The sequence below is a fragment of the Medicago truncatula genome, chromosome 1, assembly GCF_003473485.1.
Source record: "Medicago truncatula cultivar Jemalong A17 chromosome 1, MtrunA17r5.0-ANR, whole genome shotgun sequence".
Taxonomy (NCBI): domain Eukaryota; kingdom Viridiplantae; phylum Streptophyta; class Magnoliopsida; order Fabales; family Fabaceae; genus Medicago; species Medicago truncatula.
The window spans coordinates 43,622,722-43,643,221 of NC_053042.1; the positions used below are offsets into that span (position 1 = coordinate 43,622,722).

At 33.2% G+C, this 20,500-nt stretch overlaps 1 protein-coding gene across 2 annotated transcripts; it reads right to left on the minus strand.

Moving 5' to 3' along the window:
* Nucleotides 1-10,561: 10,561 nt before the first annotated feature.
* Nucleotides 10,562-17,971, minus strand: LOC25484765 (metal tolerance protein 2). 2 transcript variants are annotated; one of them, XM_039829833.1, is made up of 12 exons: nt 17,441-17,971; nt 17,289-17,358; nt 15,616-15,713; nt 15,311-15,459; nt 14,653-14,768; nt 13,187-13,283; nt 12,727-12,811; nt 12,525-12,575; nt 12,270-12,375; nt 11,620-11,765; nt 11,096-11,184; nt 10,562-11,011 (listed from the first exon to the last, which is right to left on the minus strand). In XM_039829833.1, the coding sequence occupies exons 1-12, from the start codon at nt 17,786-17,788 to the stop codon at nt 10,891-10,893; spliced, it is 1,476 nt and encodes a 491-aa protein (XP_039685767.1). In that variant the 5' UTR covers nt 17,789-17,971; the 3' UTR covers nt 10,562-10,890. The 2 variants fall into 2 exon arrangements, with proteins under 2 accessions (XP_039685767.1, XP_013469204.1); XM_013613750.3 differs by having other exon boundaries at nt 12,513-12,575.
* Between the last annotated feature and the right edge of the window lie 2,529 nt (nt 17,972-20,500).

The window sequence follows — 20,500 nt, forward strand, 5'->3', positions numbered from 1 at the left end:
AAAGCTACATGTCGTTGAATAAGTTAAGAAACTAAATGTAAAAGTAATATTTAGAAAATAGTGCATTGAATGTCTTAAAAATTTCAAAAGCTACATGAATGTTCGTCTATTCTAAGCTCCTTAACTTATGCCCTAAGGACACTTAACTTATGCCTTAATTGCACAAGTTAGTATACTCTTAAAACAAACACTAATATTTCCGTCTTTCTGGTTTTTATTGATATTTCTTCTTTTTATTGATAATAAAAATAGCAAAACTTGTATCTTATAACTTAAAAATAAAGTTTTTTAATTTTTTTTTTTTTTTGAGAGGAAGGCAAGTAAAGAAAGTTTATTAATTGTTAAGGAATGATAAAATTGTAAAAATAACAATTAAGAGAATGATAGAATTAGATGAAAAAATGTTATATTAAAATTTATTATCTTTTCATATAAATATATAGATATTTAAAAAAATGATTATATAATTAAATAAAGAAGATTTGAATTGTAAATAAATAATTTATATAAAGGGTGAAATTGGAAAGAAAAAGGTCACACCAAATACTCGCATCTCATTTATATATACGTATACAAGTATAGATTAATGACCAATGAAGATTGACTCAGTTGGTATAAAAGGTTGATTCACTCGCAAGATCGCGAATTCAACTTCCACAACGTGAGAAATTTTTTTATCTCACCTAAAAAGATTTCTACAAAAAATAAGTATATATTTTTTTTTGTAAATAGACGAAATGGCAAAGTCATTATAAACTCACATGGCAAAGTCATTATAAACTCACACATATAAGTGGAGGTACCGGAGTTCGAACCCCGGTCATGGCATTCGGTCTAACAATTTCGACATTTTACCAGTTGAGCTAGGACTTGTGGATAAAAATAAGTATATTCAAATAAAGGTTTAGTTTGGCTTGTATTGATTTTGAGGTGGCCAGGACAAAAAAAAAAAAAAAAAAAAAAAACATTATAAAGATTAATGTGGGTTTGTACAAGTTGTATCGCTCCTGCAAGATTACATCCAATCTTATTAGATAAAGTGAAATTTGGATCGGTTCGTTTCATTCAGTTTTAAGGAACACATAGTTACATATGGTTTTATGTTAAATAACATATTATACACTAAATAACATCAACAAATATTTCCTCAAAAAGAAAAACATCAACAAATATATATTTTTTTTTTCTTTTCAAAAAGTTGGTGAAGGGAGATTTTTTTTTTTTTAGTAATTTAAGCGATACTAATGAGTATTTTACAATCCTATCCAACGAGATTTGGAGTTCATCTGTTGATATTATAAGACCAAGTTCTCACTACAGAGCTGACACCTCTTGGACAAACTCTTAATCCTTGTGTGATTTGCAGTTTTTATTTTAATCGATTCAGATATAATGACAAGTCTAAATTTGATTAATCATAGTCACATAATGTGTGTCCTTTGTAAATTATAGTGATGCCTTGTGTGTGTTTTATGGTTCTCCGGTGGAATCGGTTAGTCATTTATCTGTCACTCATCTATGGTATGGTAGTTTTAATTCGGTGGGTGTTAGTGATACCTCTGAATTTGACTTATCTTCTGCTAGGTATAGGTTGGATTTGACTTTGGTTTGTCATTCAGTTGTATGAGCAATCTTTATAAGAGTCGGATGAATCTATCTTCTCTAGAAAGTCACTCACATAGAGCAACCGGTGCACGTGTAAAATTCTCCTCGTGAAAATGTTTTTTTCTAGTAAGAGATTTTTTCGCTCTTATAAATTTTACGAGTGCAAAGTGAAACTTGTTCTTTGTCGGACAGACATTGACTTATGGGGAGATCAGATTTATCTTCTCGAGCTTTGGTTGTTCATGAGAGAGGAAGAGAATTGTCAAAAAGTAATTGTACAAATATCATTTCTCTTAAATTATTTAGAGATACATAGATAAATAAAAAGGCATAAAGGAAAAAAGATCAATTTGATTATTGTTGTTGTTGAAATAATAAAATAATATGTATTTTTGTGTATGATATAAAAATGGACTATAAACATCTTTAGCATAAAAATACTACATCTTACAAATGTACAACAACTTAAAAATATTATAATTGTACTACTATTTGATCTTTTAATCATCGGTCATGCTTTCTTCATTTATATGTCTTATAAACAATACCCATATAGACACATATATAGTAGAGTTGAATCCATATATTCGAATTATATGCTCATGCTTATGCAATATATATATTCATGTCTGCAATGCGTAGTAGACGTAGTTATCTGCATTGATGACATGGCACCTCATGAACAGAACCACGCCTGTTTTATAAGGGACAGAGTGGCAGCCAATTTTCCTTTGCTGCTTTGAGTTAGGTTTGTATTCTGATGTGACATTATGACCTTATGTGTGCTGAATGTTGATCTCAAACTCTCAAAGGGCTCGTGGAGCAATCAACTTCACGTATTCTTAAGTAGTGGTCCCCTACCCTTCCCTTTCCTTTTAGTTCTTAAACTAATGCTGTCTATAATTTCGAATTAAGTTAATGGTAAGTAAATTTGAATCTGAATTTGTGGACAATAATATGTGTTCACTTTGCTGTTTTGTTGTACACGCAAACAAGTTGACGTGTCTGAAATAAAATCTCTCAAAAATTAGGATTCACATGAGTATTATTCAGTTTTGTTTAAAACAAAAATCATTCGAATATTTAGTTTATAATATTGTTGATGAAATATTTATGTCTGAAATTAAGATTGAGTCGACAAACAATAAGAAGACAGTATGTATAAGTACTGCGGTACGTATAGTCATGTTCATTACTGACATTAGCATATCATCATGGAATTAATTAGAATTTACCTTACAGACAGATATCATGATTATTTTCTCTAGGAATTCATATAAGTTTACACGCTAAAAAAGCTTCAAATATAGTAAATAGAATCTGAGAGTGAAACTGACAATAAAGTTTCTAAATTGGGGTATCAATAAGTTGTTTAGGTCAGCTGAGACCTCCTATAGGTTAGTTAGGCTCAAGATTTGACAGATAACCTTAAATATTGAAATTATTTTAGGAAGCTTCCCCAATACTACGGAAGAAAATGATAAAAGGGAACAAATTTCTTTTCTGGTTGAAAACCCAAAACCTAGTGCCTACACATAAATCTATTTGAATTCGGCTTCTTTAAATTAAATTAAACAACTCATTTTATGAGGGAACTTTAGCAATATATTGTAGGTATATCGCAAGAAATCATGAGTTTGCTATAATAACAACTCTTGATTTTATCACTTTACACTTTATTTATTTTTGATGATCTTTACCCAATCTATTTGTACCTATATATAAAGAGGATGTATAGTTTTTTGGTGGCCTTTTCATGTTCAATTTGACCTTTCATTTAAATTATTATATTTACAATTTAATCACTTTTATTTACTATTTAATATTAATAAACAAAGATAAATGTCATTAAAATATGAACAATGCCACTAAAAAATAGTTAAATCTCGTCAAAATAAAAACAACACAATATGAATGGTATTTGACACTATTAGAAGAGAGAAAAGAGGATAGTGTTCGTTTTTGTGCTAATTTAAAATAAATAAATAAATCCGCTAAGTGACAAATTGGTCCCTATGTTGGTTTTATCTCGTTATATATATCAAAGGGATTAATTAGTTCTCCGCATGAAAATATCTTTGACTAATTTGGCTATCATTAGTAGTTTTTCGATGAATAAATTGGACCGTAATAAAAATTGTGACAGGCAAAATTGAGTTTTTAGTCTAAAAATAAATTTGTTATTAATTGATAGTAACATAGTATTATGAAGCACTGTCATGCATGCAGCTGCAAATCTCACATGTCCGGTTTTTAATTATTAACATTCATTTACTAACTGTGTAATCTAAATCAACCGATCATAAATCAAAGTCGATATTGATTTCATACTTTATCCCATAACTTTTTTTTATGTGAAATATTCCTTCATTTGACTTCCTGTACTTAAGAAATACAGTGTAAGATTCGTAATTTATGTCAAACATTATACAATTACCAATATATGTGGAACATTTGAACGGATGAATTTTTTTTTTTAATTTCTGAAAAGGAAAAGTTGCGTATAATTTTTGTAATAATAATTATCAACATGGACCATGAACAAAATTTTGATAAAATTAAATAAAGTGAAAGCATATGTAGTGTGATTATCGATACCTTCTATATATAAGTGTACTTATTCTGATATTTAAAATTCTGTCACAAAGAAGTTTCATTACTTGTGGAATATTACACCCCTATCTATCTAGTACATTAACTTATAATTATTATTAGGGCTAACACACAAAATATCCATCTAACCGTGCGTGGAATCACTGTTGAGGAACATGGTCTGTCTTCCCGTTATTGGACCTTGATATATATCTTTCAATTAACAATTGAAAAGTTGAGCTTACGTGCAACGATGAATGATTATAATATTGAGAAATGGACAATTACGTAAAAAACATACTAATGAGGTATGGCCCTCACTTGTTAGGATCTTCAAGAATTCAATTTATTATATCTTACTTGTATATTGACAAGTTGAAGGTTTTGTTAGATATTTTGTCCAAAAAAGAGTTGAAGGTTTTGTTTGGTTCAACTAGGCATCTTATGTAGAACTCTTGTGTAGGTAGATTATTAGTATACTTTATTCCTTTACTATATCTTTGATTTTGTAATAGCCAGAACTTTGTTCATGTAATTTTTCCTTCTAACCTTTATTTTAAGAATTTCGATGTTCTGATAGTAAATTGGTTGCGCTCATGCAATCAGAGAGAATTAGGTCATCAACAAAGTATGTATATTTGTGTTACTTATACAAAAAAAAAATTAGGTAATCAATTTTATACTTCGTATATAACGTTTAAAATCTCAAAGACAACCTTAATCGCATGATTGCATATATGAATCGCTATGCATCCGATCGACTATAATAACAATAAACTTAGTAACAGCAATTAGTGATGAGTGAAGTCGGATTTTACATTTTCCTTCTCTAACTTTCTCTTGTTAATGAGTCAAAGCACAAAAGAAAATATTTCTCTTGTTAATTTAACTTATTCTAGCAAGAAACTCAAATCTGGAAATTTGAGACCAAAAGAAAACACAAGCTTCCCCTTTTAAAAAATAAATAAATAAAAATAAAGTCCTATGCCTATGGCCTGCAACTAAATAAAAAACAGGCCAATAATGAATGAGTTTGACTACAATTTGGTCGGGGATTCTTTGTCACAACTTGGGACAATAAACAAATATATAGACCTTGAAAGTGGGTGTAGGCACAGCATGAGTCATGCATGACGGGTAAATATATATTTTGTTTAGGGTACAAGAACTTAGGACAGAGATTGAGACAAATACCCAAAAGGGTTATTAAAGATCTCTACGATGGACTTAAGGAATTCATAAATTCCAACTTTAGGTTAGGATTCCTGGTCCTTGATAATAGACATCTAAATTACTAGTTCCCACTAAATTATAGTGGGCATATTTGCTAATCAGATATTAATAAAGTTCTTTTTTATTCTGCCACAACGGCCAGTCTTTGCCGTTGAATGTGACAAGTTACTATCAATATTTTTTGGGGGAATTTTTCCATCTTAGATTTTAAAAAGTCATGTATTTTTAAAGGTATGTTTTCGGGGACTGTATATTTTGTCTAGAAATGCACATTCAAATGCAATAAAATTTGTATTCTTTTTTGGATATGTACAGCCAAAGCCCAAAATGGACTTGGAGAAAGCTTCTCCTATATTTTATTGAAAATATAATTCTATATATGTTGAGTTTCTTCTCAAAAATAATTACTACTGAATAGATCAATACAAGACAAAACAACTTAGGATAAATTTTTATGGTATTAAAAAAATTTGTCTTATACAATTTTTGGTTGATAAATGTTATTTTATTATTTTAGACAATTTGTACGTGAAACAACAAGTTGTGTTGTGGTTTGGTGAAGGACAAGAATTTCAATTTTTGTCATATCTTTTGTCTCCAATTTATCTTGTCCCTAAAACAGTTTTGCAAATCAAACACTGTACAACCTAAGTTGTCATTTCATGTCCTCCATTTTTAGCAAATCAAACGCACACATACTAATAAAAACATAATCATTTACAAGAGTTTAATTTTCACATGATATGTCAATCATGTTAAAAGAATTGTTTAAAAGTTTGACTTTTTATTGGCTAATGGGCAAGACAACATACGGGTGGAGATGGAGTGTAGGTCGGTTTAAGTTTAAGGGTAAGGTCATCAAGACAACTGTCTTAAGACTCAAAAAAATATTATAAAAAAATTACTTGATAAAAATGTCTCATATTATACTAAAATAAATAAAATATATTTTTATTTAATAAAAAATATTATTATGAACTTCAAAAGAACCTCATCATAAAATTCGCCTTAGACTTCAATATATGTTTGGTTGGCTCTGATTGATTGTTATGGGATCAAACTCATAGACATGTCTCAATAGCACCTACCACTGCACTACAACACGTAAGGTTTGATATTTAACATCCTCATTAATTACTTAAAAAAAAAAAAATAACACAATGTTTAAAATAAAAATTGAATGAGGCCTTTAGAGTCGGACCTAACTTAGGCTATGTTTAAATTGGTAGAGAGTAGTGGAATGGAATGGGATAAGACCATATTCCATTATTTAGATTTGTAAAAGAGGATTGGAATGAAGTGTAATGGAAGTCATTCCATCCAATAAAACTCATTTAGTCAATTTTTCATTCCTTCTAATTTAGGGTGTATCCAATGAAATGGAACACATTAATAATACAATTACAACATTGTCCTTATTTTTTTTCTATTTCATTAGCAGCTCCTCATTCCAATGGTTTTTTCTCTTCACCATTTCTTATTCCTTCTTGCTCTCTCATCTGTTAGTTTGTTTTAATTCAAGTTTAGTTTAGTGATAATCACAATCAGTGGTTAATCACATTCTGTTTTAGTTTGTTATGAAGTTTGTTACAAGTTTGTTAGAGGTTAGTAGATAAGATCTAGAGTTTGTTACATTGCTTGTGCTTCAAGCAACTTAGCTAGATATTGTATATAAGCTACCTCCTTTGTACATTTCATATGTAGAATCAATAAAGATCAATTACATTTTCATCATAACTTCTCTCTTCTCTCAATTCTCTCTCTCTAATTCACATAAACCTTAGAATAAGAAACTACTTCTGAACTGCTTCTGAAGAGTGCTTCTGAACTGCTTCTGAAGAGTGCTTCTGAACTAGCTTCTGAAGAGTGCTTCTGAACTGCTTCTGAACAAGCTTCCGCTTCTGATTTTCTGCGCTATCAAATTGGCATCAAGAGCCTTTGGTTTTGTTCTAAGGGGTAATCAAGATCTTCAATCACGCAATTTGTAGAAAGAAACGCTGAAGGAAACACCATGAATGGTAGCAGCAGTTTCAACACACATCTTCCAATTCTTGAAGCACGCAATTGGGAAAGATGGAGTGCAGTGATGAAGAATCTGTTTGGAGCACAAGATTTGCTTGAAATTGTGCAGAATGGTGTAGGTGAATTAGCTGCGAATGCCACTGAAGTGCAAAGGAACGCACACAAGGAATTGAAGAAGAAAGATTGCAAGGCTCTGTTCTTGATTCAACAAAGTCTTGATGAAGGAAACTTTGAAAGAATCTCAAAATCACTGAGTTCAAAGGAAGCATGGGACATTCTTTCAAAGTATCATGAAGGTGATGATAAAGTGAAATTGATTAAGCTTCAATCACTGAGAAGGAAATTTGAATTGATGCAAATGGAAGATGATCAGAAGATTTCTGAGTACATCTCTAAACTCATCAATCTTGTGAATCAGATGAAGGCTTGTAGTGAAGCTATCACTGATCAACAGATAGTTGAAAAGATTATGAGGACCCTATCTTCAAGGTTTGATTTCATTGTGGTGGCAATTCAGGAATCAAAAGATGTTAAGACATTGAAGATTGAGGAGCTGCAGAGTTCATTAGAAGCTCATGAATTGATGGTTTCAGAAAGAAGCAATGAAAGATCAATTCAACAAGCCCTGCAAGTTCAAACTATCAAAAAGGATGATTATGATAGGAAGAACTTCAAGAAAGGGAAGAAAAACTCTAAGGGAGGAAACTGGTCTAAAGGCAAGAACAATGGATCTGATAAAGGTGAATCTTCAAAGGAAGGAAATTCTAATCAAAAGAAGAAAGTTGATAAGAAGAAGATTCAGTGTTTCAAATGTGAGAAATTTGGACACTATGCCTCTGAATGTTGGTCTGGTAAAGGAAAGCAATCAAAAAATGATGAAGAGGAAGCCAAAATTGCACAGGATGATTCAGATTATGAATCATTATTCATGATGGTTACAACAACTAGTAATGAGAGCTGCAATTCAGAAAGTTGGTTCTTAGATACTGGTTGTTCTAATCACATGACTGGAAACAATACATGGTTAAGAGAAGTGGATCCTGGAAGAAATACAAAGTTGAAACTTGCAGATCATAGAATCTTAATTGCAGAAGGAATGGGGAATATTGCTATTGAAGGAAAGAATGGGAAAGTGGCAATAATTGAAGAAGTTCTCTATGTTCCTGGAATGCAGTACAATTTGCTGAGTGTAGGTCAGTTCATTCAGAAATGATACTCAGTTACTATGAAGGACAACACCTTTAAGTTGTTTGATAATCATCAAAAGTTAGTTTTGAAAACTCCTCTTGCAAAGAATAGAACTTTTCAGACCAATATGAAAGCTGTAGAATTGAACTGTTTATCTACTATGGTAAAAGATGAAGATAGCTGGTTATGGCACTATAGATTTGGTCATCTCAATTTTAGAGGTCTTAATCAATTGGTTGATAAAGAAATGATTCTAGGAGTGCCTAAAATTGAGATACCTAACACAGTTTGTGATACTTGCTTGTTGGGTAAGCAACCTAGAAGTGCATTCAGTTCAAGTTCAGCAAGTAGATCAAAGGAGCTGCTTAATGTTGTATATTCAGATGTGTGTGGTCCTTTAGAGGTTCCTTCATTAGGGGGAAACAAATATTTCATCAGTTTTGTTGATGAGTTTAGCATAAAACTCTGGTTATATTTGATTAAGGCCAAAAGTGAAGCATTTGATGTGTTCCAGAAGTTTAAAATCTTAGTTGAAAAACAAAGTGGTAAATCCATTAAGATTTTAAGAACTGATGGTGGTGGTGAGTATACCTCAAAGGTGTTTGAGAATTTTTGTGAAGACAATGGCATTGTGCATGAAGTCACTGCTCCTTATACTCCACAACACAATGGTTTGGCTGAAAGAAGGAATAGAAGCCTGCTTGACATGACCAGAAGTATGCTAAAGATGAAGAAGATGCCTAATACATTTTGGGGAGAAGCAGTAAGAACTGCAGCATACATCTTAAACAGATGCCCCACTAAGAAACTTAATCAAATTCCTGAAGAAATTTGGTTAGGATGCAAGCAGTCAGCAAAACACTTGAGAGTTTTTGGTTCATTGTGCTATATGCATATCCCTGATGCAAAGAGAAGGAAGTTGGGGGACAAGAGTGAGCCTATGATACTGGTTGGCTATTATGAAACAGGTGCATATAGATTGTATCATCCTCTAAATCACTCTATAGTAATTAGTAGAGATGTAAAGATCTGTGAAAATGAAGCATGGGATTGGACTAAGAAAGAGAAGAGTTCCAGTCACACAATTCCCACAATAATTGAAGATGATGATCAAGTTGAACAATTTCAACTTGATACTGAAGTTCAACCTGAAGTGCATGTTGAAGAGAATCAAGTCACTAGAACTTCAGTGAGACAGAGATTTGCTTCAACTAGATTAGCTGGACATGAAGTCATTCCAGACAATATAGTTAATGAAGAATGCTTCTGAACTGCTTCTGAACAAGCTTCCGCTTCTGATTTTCTGCGCTATCATCATCTTCTACAACTCTTCATTGTTCGTGTGTTACTTTGCCTTGCTTTAATTCTTGTTATTAATAATATAGATACACCATCAATCAATCACAAATCATCATTTACATTTGACAAAATAAAATATTTATACAAAAAAAATCCTTAAAAAACGACTCTTTATATCATTTTTCCAGCATCTTTGTCATCCTACTGCAATATTTAAAATATATTGCTCAGATTGTCTATAGTTCATAAAATGTCGTGGTTCAATAAGTCTGTCTTTTTGGATCCCTTTTATTTTTAACAGATCTTTTGTATCCTTCTTAACAGTTGATCCGAACACTATTTACTTTATTATAATAGGTAAAAAAAAAAATTATAGAACATTATGGCGTCATTTGATTCATGTAATCAATTCCACTTAGTGGAATAAGGCTTGATTGTTGTATGTTAGGCACCAATAAAAATTATCCTAACATGGGAATGAATAGGAAGCAAAATTATTTAATGCTAATCAACGTGACAGGATAAACATGTTTGGGTTCGATAAAACTTTTAACTAGAAAGTTGCAAACATCGACATAACAAATCTGCTGTTTTTTTTTTTTTTGAAGAGGCATAACAAATCTGCTGTTATAAAGGACCAATTCCAGAACTTCATTATTTGACCATATATTCCGTAATTTCAGAGTTCCAAGGGAACTAAGCTGAGTACTCTACTGTCTGTTAACGTAAACGATTGTCATGACATACAAACAAAACACGTCCAATGGGCGCAAATAAATTATTTAAAGTTTTTAACAGGTCTCGTGGACCTATCGCCTCTATTGAACTCTAAAATGCTGAAGTGATTGGTATTGAATTGTATCAGACCAGGTATGAGTTGTAGCAGAGCAATGTTGCAACATTAATCAATATAACTTCAACCATGTCTGCTTTCCAACTTGTTGGATGGCTCTAATCGTGACTAGTATATGGAAATGGTCGTCCCAAACGTAGCTGGATACCAACATGAATTATAGTTGAAGTTGCCTTCAAAATCTCTCTTTCAGCTTTCTCTGCCATTTCCATTGCATGTCTGTCGGTAAATAAACATGCTGCAAATGAGAGACTGGTCCATTTCAAAAGTAACTCACTAAGGCTATACAAAATATTTTTTTACCGAATTGGGATATCAGGAGGCATGGAGACCTCAATTTGAAGAACAATCTTGCTTTGAAACATGTGACGTGTTATGCGCTCAACTGACATCTGAAAACCATCTAAAGACAATTAAAATTTGTAATACAAATAATTGAAAACCAACTTTAAAATACAAATATACTTCCACTGACAGCAGAATCCTCTTGCTTTCAGCCACCTTCAGTCAGCATTTAAACAGGGCGGAATAAAGGAGTGGACCACCAATAGCGGTGGTCCGTTCCTTTAAACAGATAACCTCTCTGATACCAGTAAGCCCCAAAATTTTATGGCTTGAACTAGAATAATTCCAAGATAGTTTGTTCACTTCAAACCAATACTTAAAACAAACAAACCCCCCACTTGATGAAAGTTTAAAATTTGTGACTGATTTAATTCAAATTGAGCATGTCATATTCCAGTAGTCCACCTATCATGCCCACACACATCAAATTCCAAACTGAAGATTATTTTGACAATCTTTTGGTTCTCACATAAATATGTTACCTGCGGAAAGTTAGCTGAGATGGTATCAGAAACCATTCCTTCAATATTACTATCTCCAGCTGGAGCTAGGCTGTTCTGGTCCATATCTCCACTCCAACTATCTTGTTGATCTTCTGTGCTGGGAGAAACATGTGACATAGCAGGATCTACAAGAGAACTAAGACTTATCAGTAGCGAAAAAGATAAGGGTACGTACAAGATATCAGAGCTCGTGACATTTTTGGGAAAGTCTCATCATTATATGATCATTAGAAACAAGTAAATGAATATTTGTTGTCATAAAGGATGCAAAATTTTAAAGTAAAAGGAGTGTGACTATAAAATTAATTGTTCATCTATGCAAATACACTACCTCTAGTCTGTGCTATTCTGTGACAAGATAGACAGAGAGACTGACCTAAATGGAAACAGATTTAAATCTTCCTTTTGACACTCATAACGGGCTTAGCATTTTCTCTACATAAGCAATGGTTCAAAAGTTATTTAAAAATAACTCACTAGCATAGACAATATAAATTTCAGAAGACTCGGTTATATACTAGACATAAATTTTCAGGAACATCCATCCTATATTGGGGGTGGGGACTCATAACAAATAACTAAGATTTTGTCTCAATCGCATGCAAAATTTATAAAACCATCCAACAGACCTATGTGGATAAACATTTCAGTCACAGTAGGGTGGGACTTGTGAATTTGACGCCGGACATTTTCACCAATGTCATGTGCAGAACTAACACTAGAAAAGGGATCAACCTGCAAGGAAAAACTAACAAGTAAATGCCAATTCCAACAAAAAAACTGACGAGTAAATCCTGGAGACTTAGTCAAATCATGAGTTCATGACGCATTCTGCATGTAGCAAAAAGCATATGAGTTTCAGGAGAACCAACCTCAATATTTACATCAAGATACAGAGTTGAACCAGCTCTCCTTCCTCTTAAACGATGGCATCCCTGCATATAAATATTTAAAAAAATGAATTGATAATAATATAAACGAAGTTCATATATTCATATGCAAAAAGGGTGACATTAGAAAAAGAAGCCACATGTGAGGTCCAAGAATGACAAAATAGTGCTTTAAAATTAATATGCAGACAAATACCTCGACACCATCAACTTGCATTATTGTTTGTTTAATAGGATCCAAATGTTGTGACGGGATTGCAGCATCCACCAGCTCCAAGATACTGGTAGTTGATACAAAAACAAGCTAATTACAAGTCCGGATATTGTCAAAATAGCCGATAGTCACATTCCTCCAATACACATTCTCTATTATCCCATATTCAATATATTGATGTATTTACGCTTTCATTTACAAGATAAGCATAACCTAATGTATACACTGTATAGGTCCTCCAGCAAATTTCTATATCCAGAACACGTGTGTTCAATATTCTGTTCTATCCTCGTACGAGTGTCACACCAAGTGGCAAGTTCCTATACGTTTAACTTAGGTTCCAGAATGTGGTTGACATGGAAACTCCCTTTACGAAATATTGTAGCAAGTTGCAAGCAATAATGATAAACTGAAGAGAAACATGTGACACAAAATTAGGTACCTTTGGTAACCAGCCTCAGCTCCTGCTTTTAAAATCATGATCGAGACAAGAAGTCCAGCAAGGGGATCTAAAAACTTCACTCCAAGAATAGAACCTCCTAACATGGATAGGAACATCTATGTGTCAAGTGAATGCTAGCAAGACGCAAATCATAAATGGGTCAATTACCCAGAAACAAGACTTGTGCAGTGCAAACGGTACACACATATTTTGAGGCAAAGATAGCATCTTAAAGCTTGCAGTCATTATTGAAGAACAAAAAATAGTACACCTTTTAATCCCTAAAAGAAACATTTGTTATCAATTAAGTCCCTATGAAACTAATTTTATTTAAATAGTCCCTTAAACTTCAAAACCGTAATAATCAATGTTATCAAAGGCGGATCACGGTCAGCCGAAAATCCAGCATATATGTATTAAACATGGTTTGAAGCCTATGGCGGAAACATGGCAACTATAATAAATGTTGCCGCCTATAGTTGGAGGACACAAAATCCTTCATGCCATAACACTATGGAGGAAATTTTGACAACACTGCTTATTACTTTGTCCCTCCATCCATTTCAGCGTAACGCTTTTAGCCCAGTTGGCGTTCCAGATTCAAATACTAGCCAATAATATTCAAGTATTATGGAAATATTGATAAACTGAAATGGATAGAGAAACTAAAATACAGGGGATTTGAAATTTGACAGATCAAATATATAAAATCAAAAGGACTAAATTGATATTGGATGTATCTTCCAGGGACTAAAATTGAGTTCTAAATATGGTGAAACATCAGATAACTGTTAACAATGAAGATACTTTGATAATCTTGTAGAAAAGGACAAACTCAAAATGAGTAAATTAAATAACTAAAACATTAATGATTTGATTTTAGACAGCAAGCACAGCACTTTATTTATGTTAATTTTTTAAAATATCTGCCAATCTTACACAAAAACTGTAGCATCTGTTCAATTCAAGTATTCAACTAAATCAAATGTGTTAACTGTTTGAGTATATGAAAGAGAAAAAAAATAGAGCTTAGAGCCACTGTAATCATGCTTGTCAGTTAAGGAAGCAGCAAGTCAGCAACAACACGTAATAGTAATTGTGATATTAGTAACAGCTTCAGTATCAGAAAATACAACGGTAGTGTACCGATAGACAGATGAACAAAAAACAACGCACAGTTCATCAATCTAGACACGCAATAGAGTTGGTCAGATATCAGTTATACCGTTGGTGTTAAGATGTACAGATAACCATCTTCTCTTTAAAAAAAAAAACCATGAAAAAATTAATAGCTCATGTGATTTGAATTGATCGTTATTCATAACCTAGAAACACCCCTATTAATGCCCTGTCAGCAAGTAAACCTGATAGGTGAAACAACTTGTACTAGAAGCCAGTATCATAGCAATAGCATAGTATACTGAATAGACTGGCCTAGAGACCTTTCAAATATTCAAATTCCTTACCAACTCCAACAAGAGCAACAACTGATGAAATTGCATCTGCACGATGATGCCATGCATTTGCTTTCATCAACCCACTGCCTTGCCTTTCACCAGCTTGTTTTGTTATCCAGTAAAGTCTGCATGTTTAAAAAGAAAATATAAATATTGATGTCCTGGAAAAGAAACAATAATAAAACATAAAATCTAGTATTCAGCATAGAGGTCAAAAAGTCAGGATCAAGGAATGGAGCTCAAATTACTAGCCTTAGTTGTAAGAAGTCCAATCAAAAAAGAGATTCAATTTAGACGCCATTTAATGAGCGAATGTCAAGGAGCCAAGGCCACGGCGACACATTCCCTAGAAAGTTAAGTGTGTGGGCTAACATAACTACAAACACAGCTTAGTAAAAAAAATCGGGGATTTATTTAATTAAACTTTATTGTCTATATTCTTAAGATTTCTAATTTGGTGATTGTCTTTTTAATTAAACTTTATTATCTATAGTCGACTTCTATTCATTTGTATCTTATGCTCAAGTTGGAAAAAATCAAATACGCTAGTTAGAGTTCAGTAAAATTCAGCATGCATAGAATAGTTGCATAAGTGGATAGATTAAACGTCAGAGAATACTAGGACAACTTCACCCTGTCTTATTACAATACTAAGTAATGGCATTACCCTTCTTTAACACCTATTGACACAAGAGTCATATTCAAGGCAAGTATGGGATGATCCATGTCAATTGCATGGTGGTGTCCACCTTGTCCGTGGCTATGTGCATGTGCCATTGCTTGGTTAACCATTTCGGGGCCAGCTGAGGACAATCCCTGCACATGTATATCGGCAACTTCCAAGTATAAGAAAGAAGGAAAATGATCTTATTTCATACCTTGCCTAACAAAATGCTCGATTGAATTTTTTCAATTTCATTGTTCATGGCAACGGGTGAAGTGACAAAGATATTGAAGTTTGAATTTACATACCATCAAAATATCTACAGCATGCCATGCAATGCCACCCCCGGTAGCCAAAAGCATACAAGAGATTCCAAGAGCTCCTAAAGTCTCAAATTTACCATGTCCTGAGATACAATGAAAGAGAAATATAATCATAAAAGACAGAAACCTTTTAAAGTCATGCAGACCGTATAAAACTTGACAAATATCATGAACGGTAAGAATTATACTAAAGCGTAAAAGGGCAGCCCGGTGCACTAAAGCTCTTGCATACGCAGTAGGGCTGGCAATGAATCGAACCAACTCGAAAATAGTTCGAGACTCGGTTCGGCAGTTAATTCGTTGAACATGGTTCATGAACCAAATGAGTCGAACTTGAGTTGAAAATTAAGTTCGTTAAATAAATGAGCCGAACTTGAGCTATGTATAGCTCGATTCGTTTGGTTCATGAGTCAACTCGATAAATATATACACCCATTACTATATCAATTACATTAAATTTAAATGAAATATTATTCCTACTCCTTTTTTATTAAAGTTTTTTGTTACAACTACTTTATTAACAATTATAAAATACAAAAATTAAATCCAAAAGCCGATGGTAATTGATACATTTGAAAAAGTTGACAGGAGTATAACAAAAATACACGCCCAGACACTCTACAGAGTCACATTTTCATTCAGCTATGTTTTAAGCTTGCAAACAAGAAATTTTATGAGTCCCACATCGGAAACTTTGTGATTGATAAAGAAAAAGATATCTATAAGTAGAGCAGCGTGTGAAGTATTCGTAAATATACCATGTACAATGGGAATTGAAGTTCAGTCTTATTAATTAGTCTTATTAATTAATTAATCATTAGTTATTGTGCTGTTACCAATTTAAGTTGTTTTAGACGTACCAATGAGGTTTATGACCTATTTTTATTCTCATAAACCTTAGTTAATTTTTTTGGTTGATATTTGAATTTGAAGTTTAAGTAATACATGTGTTCTTATTTTTTTTTTCTCTTGGTTCATTTGATTCGAGCTATCGAGTCGAACCGAGTTGCTTGTGAACTTGAATCGAGTTCGAGCTGGAAAAAAAGTTCATGACGAACTCGAGTCGAGTTTCGAGCTGAGTTGATTTTAATCGAGTCGAGCCGGGCTGAACTAAGTTCGACTTGGCTCGACTCATCTTTGAGCTCTATATATTCTCAACTTTTTGTATTGATCTTCTGATGTTTACACAGAGTGCAAAAGTCTATTTATAGACTGCTTTAGACTCCTAAGAGTGACTTGGTGGATGGCTAACCTCACTGACACGTGTCAGTGAGTTAGTTTCAGTTACAGGGGTGCTTATATAGTGTGGGAGGGACTACACTGCGAGCTTGTTTGGGAGAGCTTATAGAAACAACTTATGAGTAGCTACTCATAAGTTGTTACTGCTTATTTCCATAAAATCTCTAGGATAGCATTATGAAAACAACTTATAGCCTAAACAATTTGACTTTATTTTGTCTTTTGTTGTAGAAATAACTTATACATTTGTGCTTATCAGCACCCAATTAAATTGTTAATCCAAACATAAACTTAAACTCCTAGGTTGACATGTAATGATGAATGAATTGTTAGCATCCATAATATAATCTAATAAAACAGTAACTTGGTGCTTATTATAAGAGATAAAAGAAGTAACGTGTAGATACAAATCAAGGGACCATATGGGTGTTCTTTATCTCTTGGAGCCTTTGCAACTTTAAAAGACAACAAAGCTATGCCACTAAGAACCTGTAACACAAAACACAACAGTGAAAATTGCTTCCACAAAAAACTACAATCGTGAGTGTTGCACAATTCTGTTACCACATACCACATCGGATATGGAATGGGCAGCATCGGCGATAATCGCAGTACTACCGGAAAGGTAACCGGTAAATGCTTTTCCGGTGGCTAAAGCAATATCGGCGGCGAGACCGAGCTTGAAAATATTCTCTCCTTCTTTAAGATGCTTTGGAGGATGATGATGATCATGATCGTGAGAATGACCGAAATGCCATCGGTGAGAAATTTTGAATGCTGGGTTTTGGGGGGAAATGAAAGAAGCTTCTGATTGAAAGAATCCCGGTGACTCCGGCGGTGGAAGGAGGTGTTTTGAAAAGGAAAGGCGTGTGATGCATGTTCTGTAAATGGGATTCAGATTGTTGAATCTAAATCCCATCGTTTTTCTTCTTCTTCGTCTTCTTCAAATTGTTGTCTAGGGTTTCGTGGGTTTTGATTTGTTGAAACTGAAACTACGCTGAATCGTATCAGATTCGATACTTTGCTACCTGAACGCGATGTTGTTCGTCATGCTCGTGTAAAGGGAACTGTGTGGAGCACGATATGTGTCATGCCTTCACAAAATAAAAATAAAAAAACACTTTACACGTGCATTTGCACAAACAAAAAAATATTACACGTGCAAATTGTATATTGAACAAGTAAGATAATGTATGTTTTTGATCAGTGTAATTTCGAGTTTGAATGAGTTAAGTTTTATTTGAATTGGATTTGGATTTTAAGGTTGAAATTTGCTAAGAAAAATGATAGGTTTAATTTCTTGTCAAACTAAATAACTGAATTGAAATGACGATTAAATGTATAAACCTTAGAAGTGAAAAGACTTAAATTTAAATGATCCGAAAAAGGGTAAATGATTTGAAAGTTAAATCGTTTAATAGAAATAACTTAAAAATAAATTTTCCGAGGAAGTAAATGAACGGAAAGACAATACTCTAAATTGAAAAATCATTGAAAAATAGAGTACATTGAATTAAAATTACAAGAATTTTAAAGAAATTCAAAAGACGATGGAAGATATGCATAAAGTTCTAAAAAACTTTTGAGTTTGATTTTTATTAGGGTTGGATTCAAAATTTAAGTAGTTGGCATTTGTTCTTTGTGATAACTCTTATTTATAGAGAAAGGAACTGAGTAGTTGCCATTTTAGTGACATACCATAGTCATGTTAGTTACCTTGTTGAGCTATTATCAATTGATCGTGTATTGTGAGTCCATAAGCTTCACCTTTTCTCTTCGTAGACTAGTATTATATTGAGTTGAGATTTTGATACTCTAAATGGTCATAACTTGTCAACCTTATTCTTTGTTGATCCATCATTCGTTCTCAAACCCTTTTGTGTCTCTTCATGATATGTTGACCTACAATCCTCCTCGACAAAAAAAAAACGCCAATAATTGATGCCCCAAGTTCGGTAATTTGACAAATGACAAAAACTTATGTTAGTTGACAGCTCAACATGTTTAAAGGTTACATGTCTAGTGTGAACTAATGTGTTCTTTCTTACATTTTTTTTAGAGAGTGTTCTTTCTTGCATATATCACACATCATGAGTCTAATCATGAGTTGTGTCTATCAAATTTTGCGTTCGAGAAGGGTGATGAGTACTTACACGCTTTGAAAATCTCATGACTAGTCGTTTCGTCACTACACCCTTTCAAGTGGTGCGTTATTGATGTAGTATTTTTGCATCAAACAATGGTAAGTATTTATATCGTCTTCTTAGGGACTAGTGCGATATCACAAACCGTTTGACACCAAATATCATTTTAAGTTAAAGATAATTTGTTGTTCGTTTTAGAAACTAAGTTGCAAGAGTAAAAATTGAGAGTAATAAGGCGTAAAAACGTTGGAATTAGAGTTCCTTGATTAAGCGTCAAACATAACCTAATAATCACATATATGGATTCCAGCGTTTTACCGATATTATCACGTATCGCTCAACAAGATTATTCGTGTCCAAATAATCGTGTGAGATCAATTGTATTGTTCAATAGTTGATTTCCCAAACTATCAAACAATCCAATTGTCGATCATATCGTTTAATAGACGATTTCTCAATCCATTCAACGATCCGAAAGCTTTATGTACTGATACCTTGTGTGATTATCAAAACATCGATCCTATGTCTAGAATTATTGTTTTGATAGATAAATTATTCTAAACCTAGATTCAAAAGTACTTTTCAATAAAAATTAAATCAAAGATGAAAATGAATTGCAAGAATAACTTTAATATCATGTAAATTGGTAGAATCATATATTACAAGATTAAAAGATTACATTCTAAGCTCAATCAAGTACCTCTAATCCCAACTAAGGAGATTTAGTTCATCATTGTCATGAGAACTTTACAAAAGTGGAAGGAAAGTTGAGAATCCATGCAAGGAACTCGATTTCTCCAAGAATCTCGATGAATCCACACTCGATCACTATTGCCCACTGTAAACAATGTATTTTCGCCCTATTCTCTCTCTAAAATGTTATATGATAATGTCTCAATCGAGGGAAATGAGCTTTTATACAATTGCTGAAAAAATATAATTTCGCCTGGCGGATTTTGTCTTGCCATGGCGACTTGAGCTTGCTTTGCCAGTGGGTTTCTGCCACGTCACAAGGATCATATGAAACCGCCTTATTTCGCCTGGCAGAAATATTTCTCACCATGGCGAATTGCTCTTGTCCTGTTTTTCCAACTCCCTGGAACTGCTCGCCATTGCTTCGCCAAGCGAGATAGTTCGCCATAGCCATCTCTGTGGCGAAGGAACCTGGAACTCTATGGAGTTGCTCGCCATGGCGAGATGGTCTTTGCTCATTTTTGGCTCTTGCTTGATGATGTTTTGGCACTCCATTCCTACACAAATGGGTAGAGTAAGATGACTAAAGCGTAATAGGTCAAAAATCACTTTTCTCTCGCTTTTCCCTAGATAACTTGTAAAACAAGTAACAAACGTGTCATAAATAAACATTTAAAATACCACTTCCTGACACTTATCAGTTATAAAAGGTGAGTTGATGACCCTGATTTTTCTACGCCTTTTATTTATATAATTTGTGCCCAAACCCCTGAAATCTGCCACATTCATTAATG

Coding starts and splice junctions, on each gene's coding strand:
- LOC25484765 (XM_013613750.3), bottom strand. CDS start 17,788: ATGGGATTTAGATTCAACAATCTGAATCCCATTTACAGAACATGCATC. Junction 17,359..17,440: donor CCCATTCCATATCCGATGTG/GTATGTGGTAAC, acceptor TTTGTGTTACAG/GTTCTTAGTGGCATAGCTTT. Junction 15,714..17,288: donor AGATAAAGAACACCCATATG/GTCCCTTGATTT, acceptor ATTGTATCTCAG/GACATGGTAAATTTGAGACT.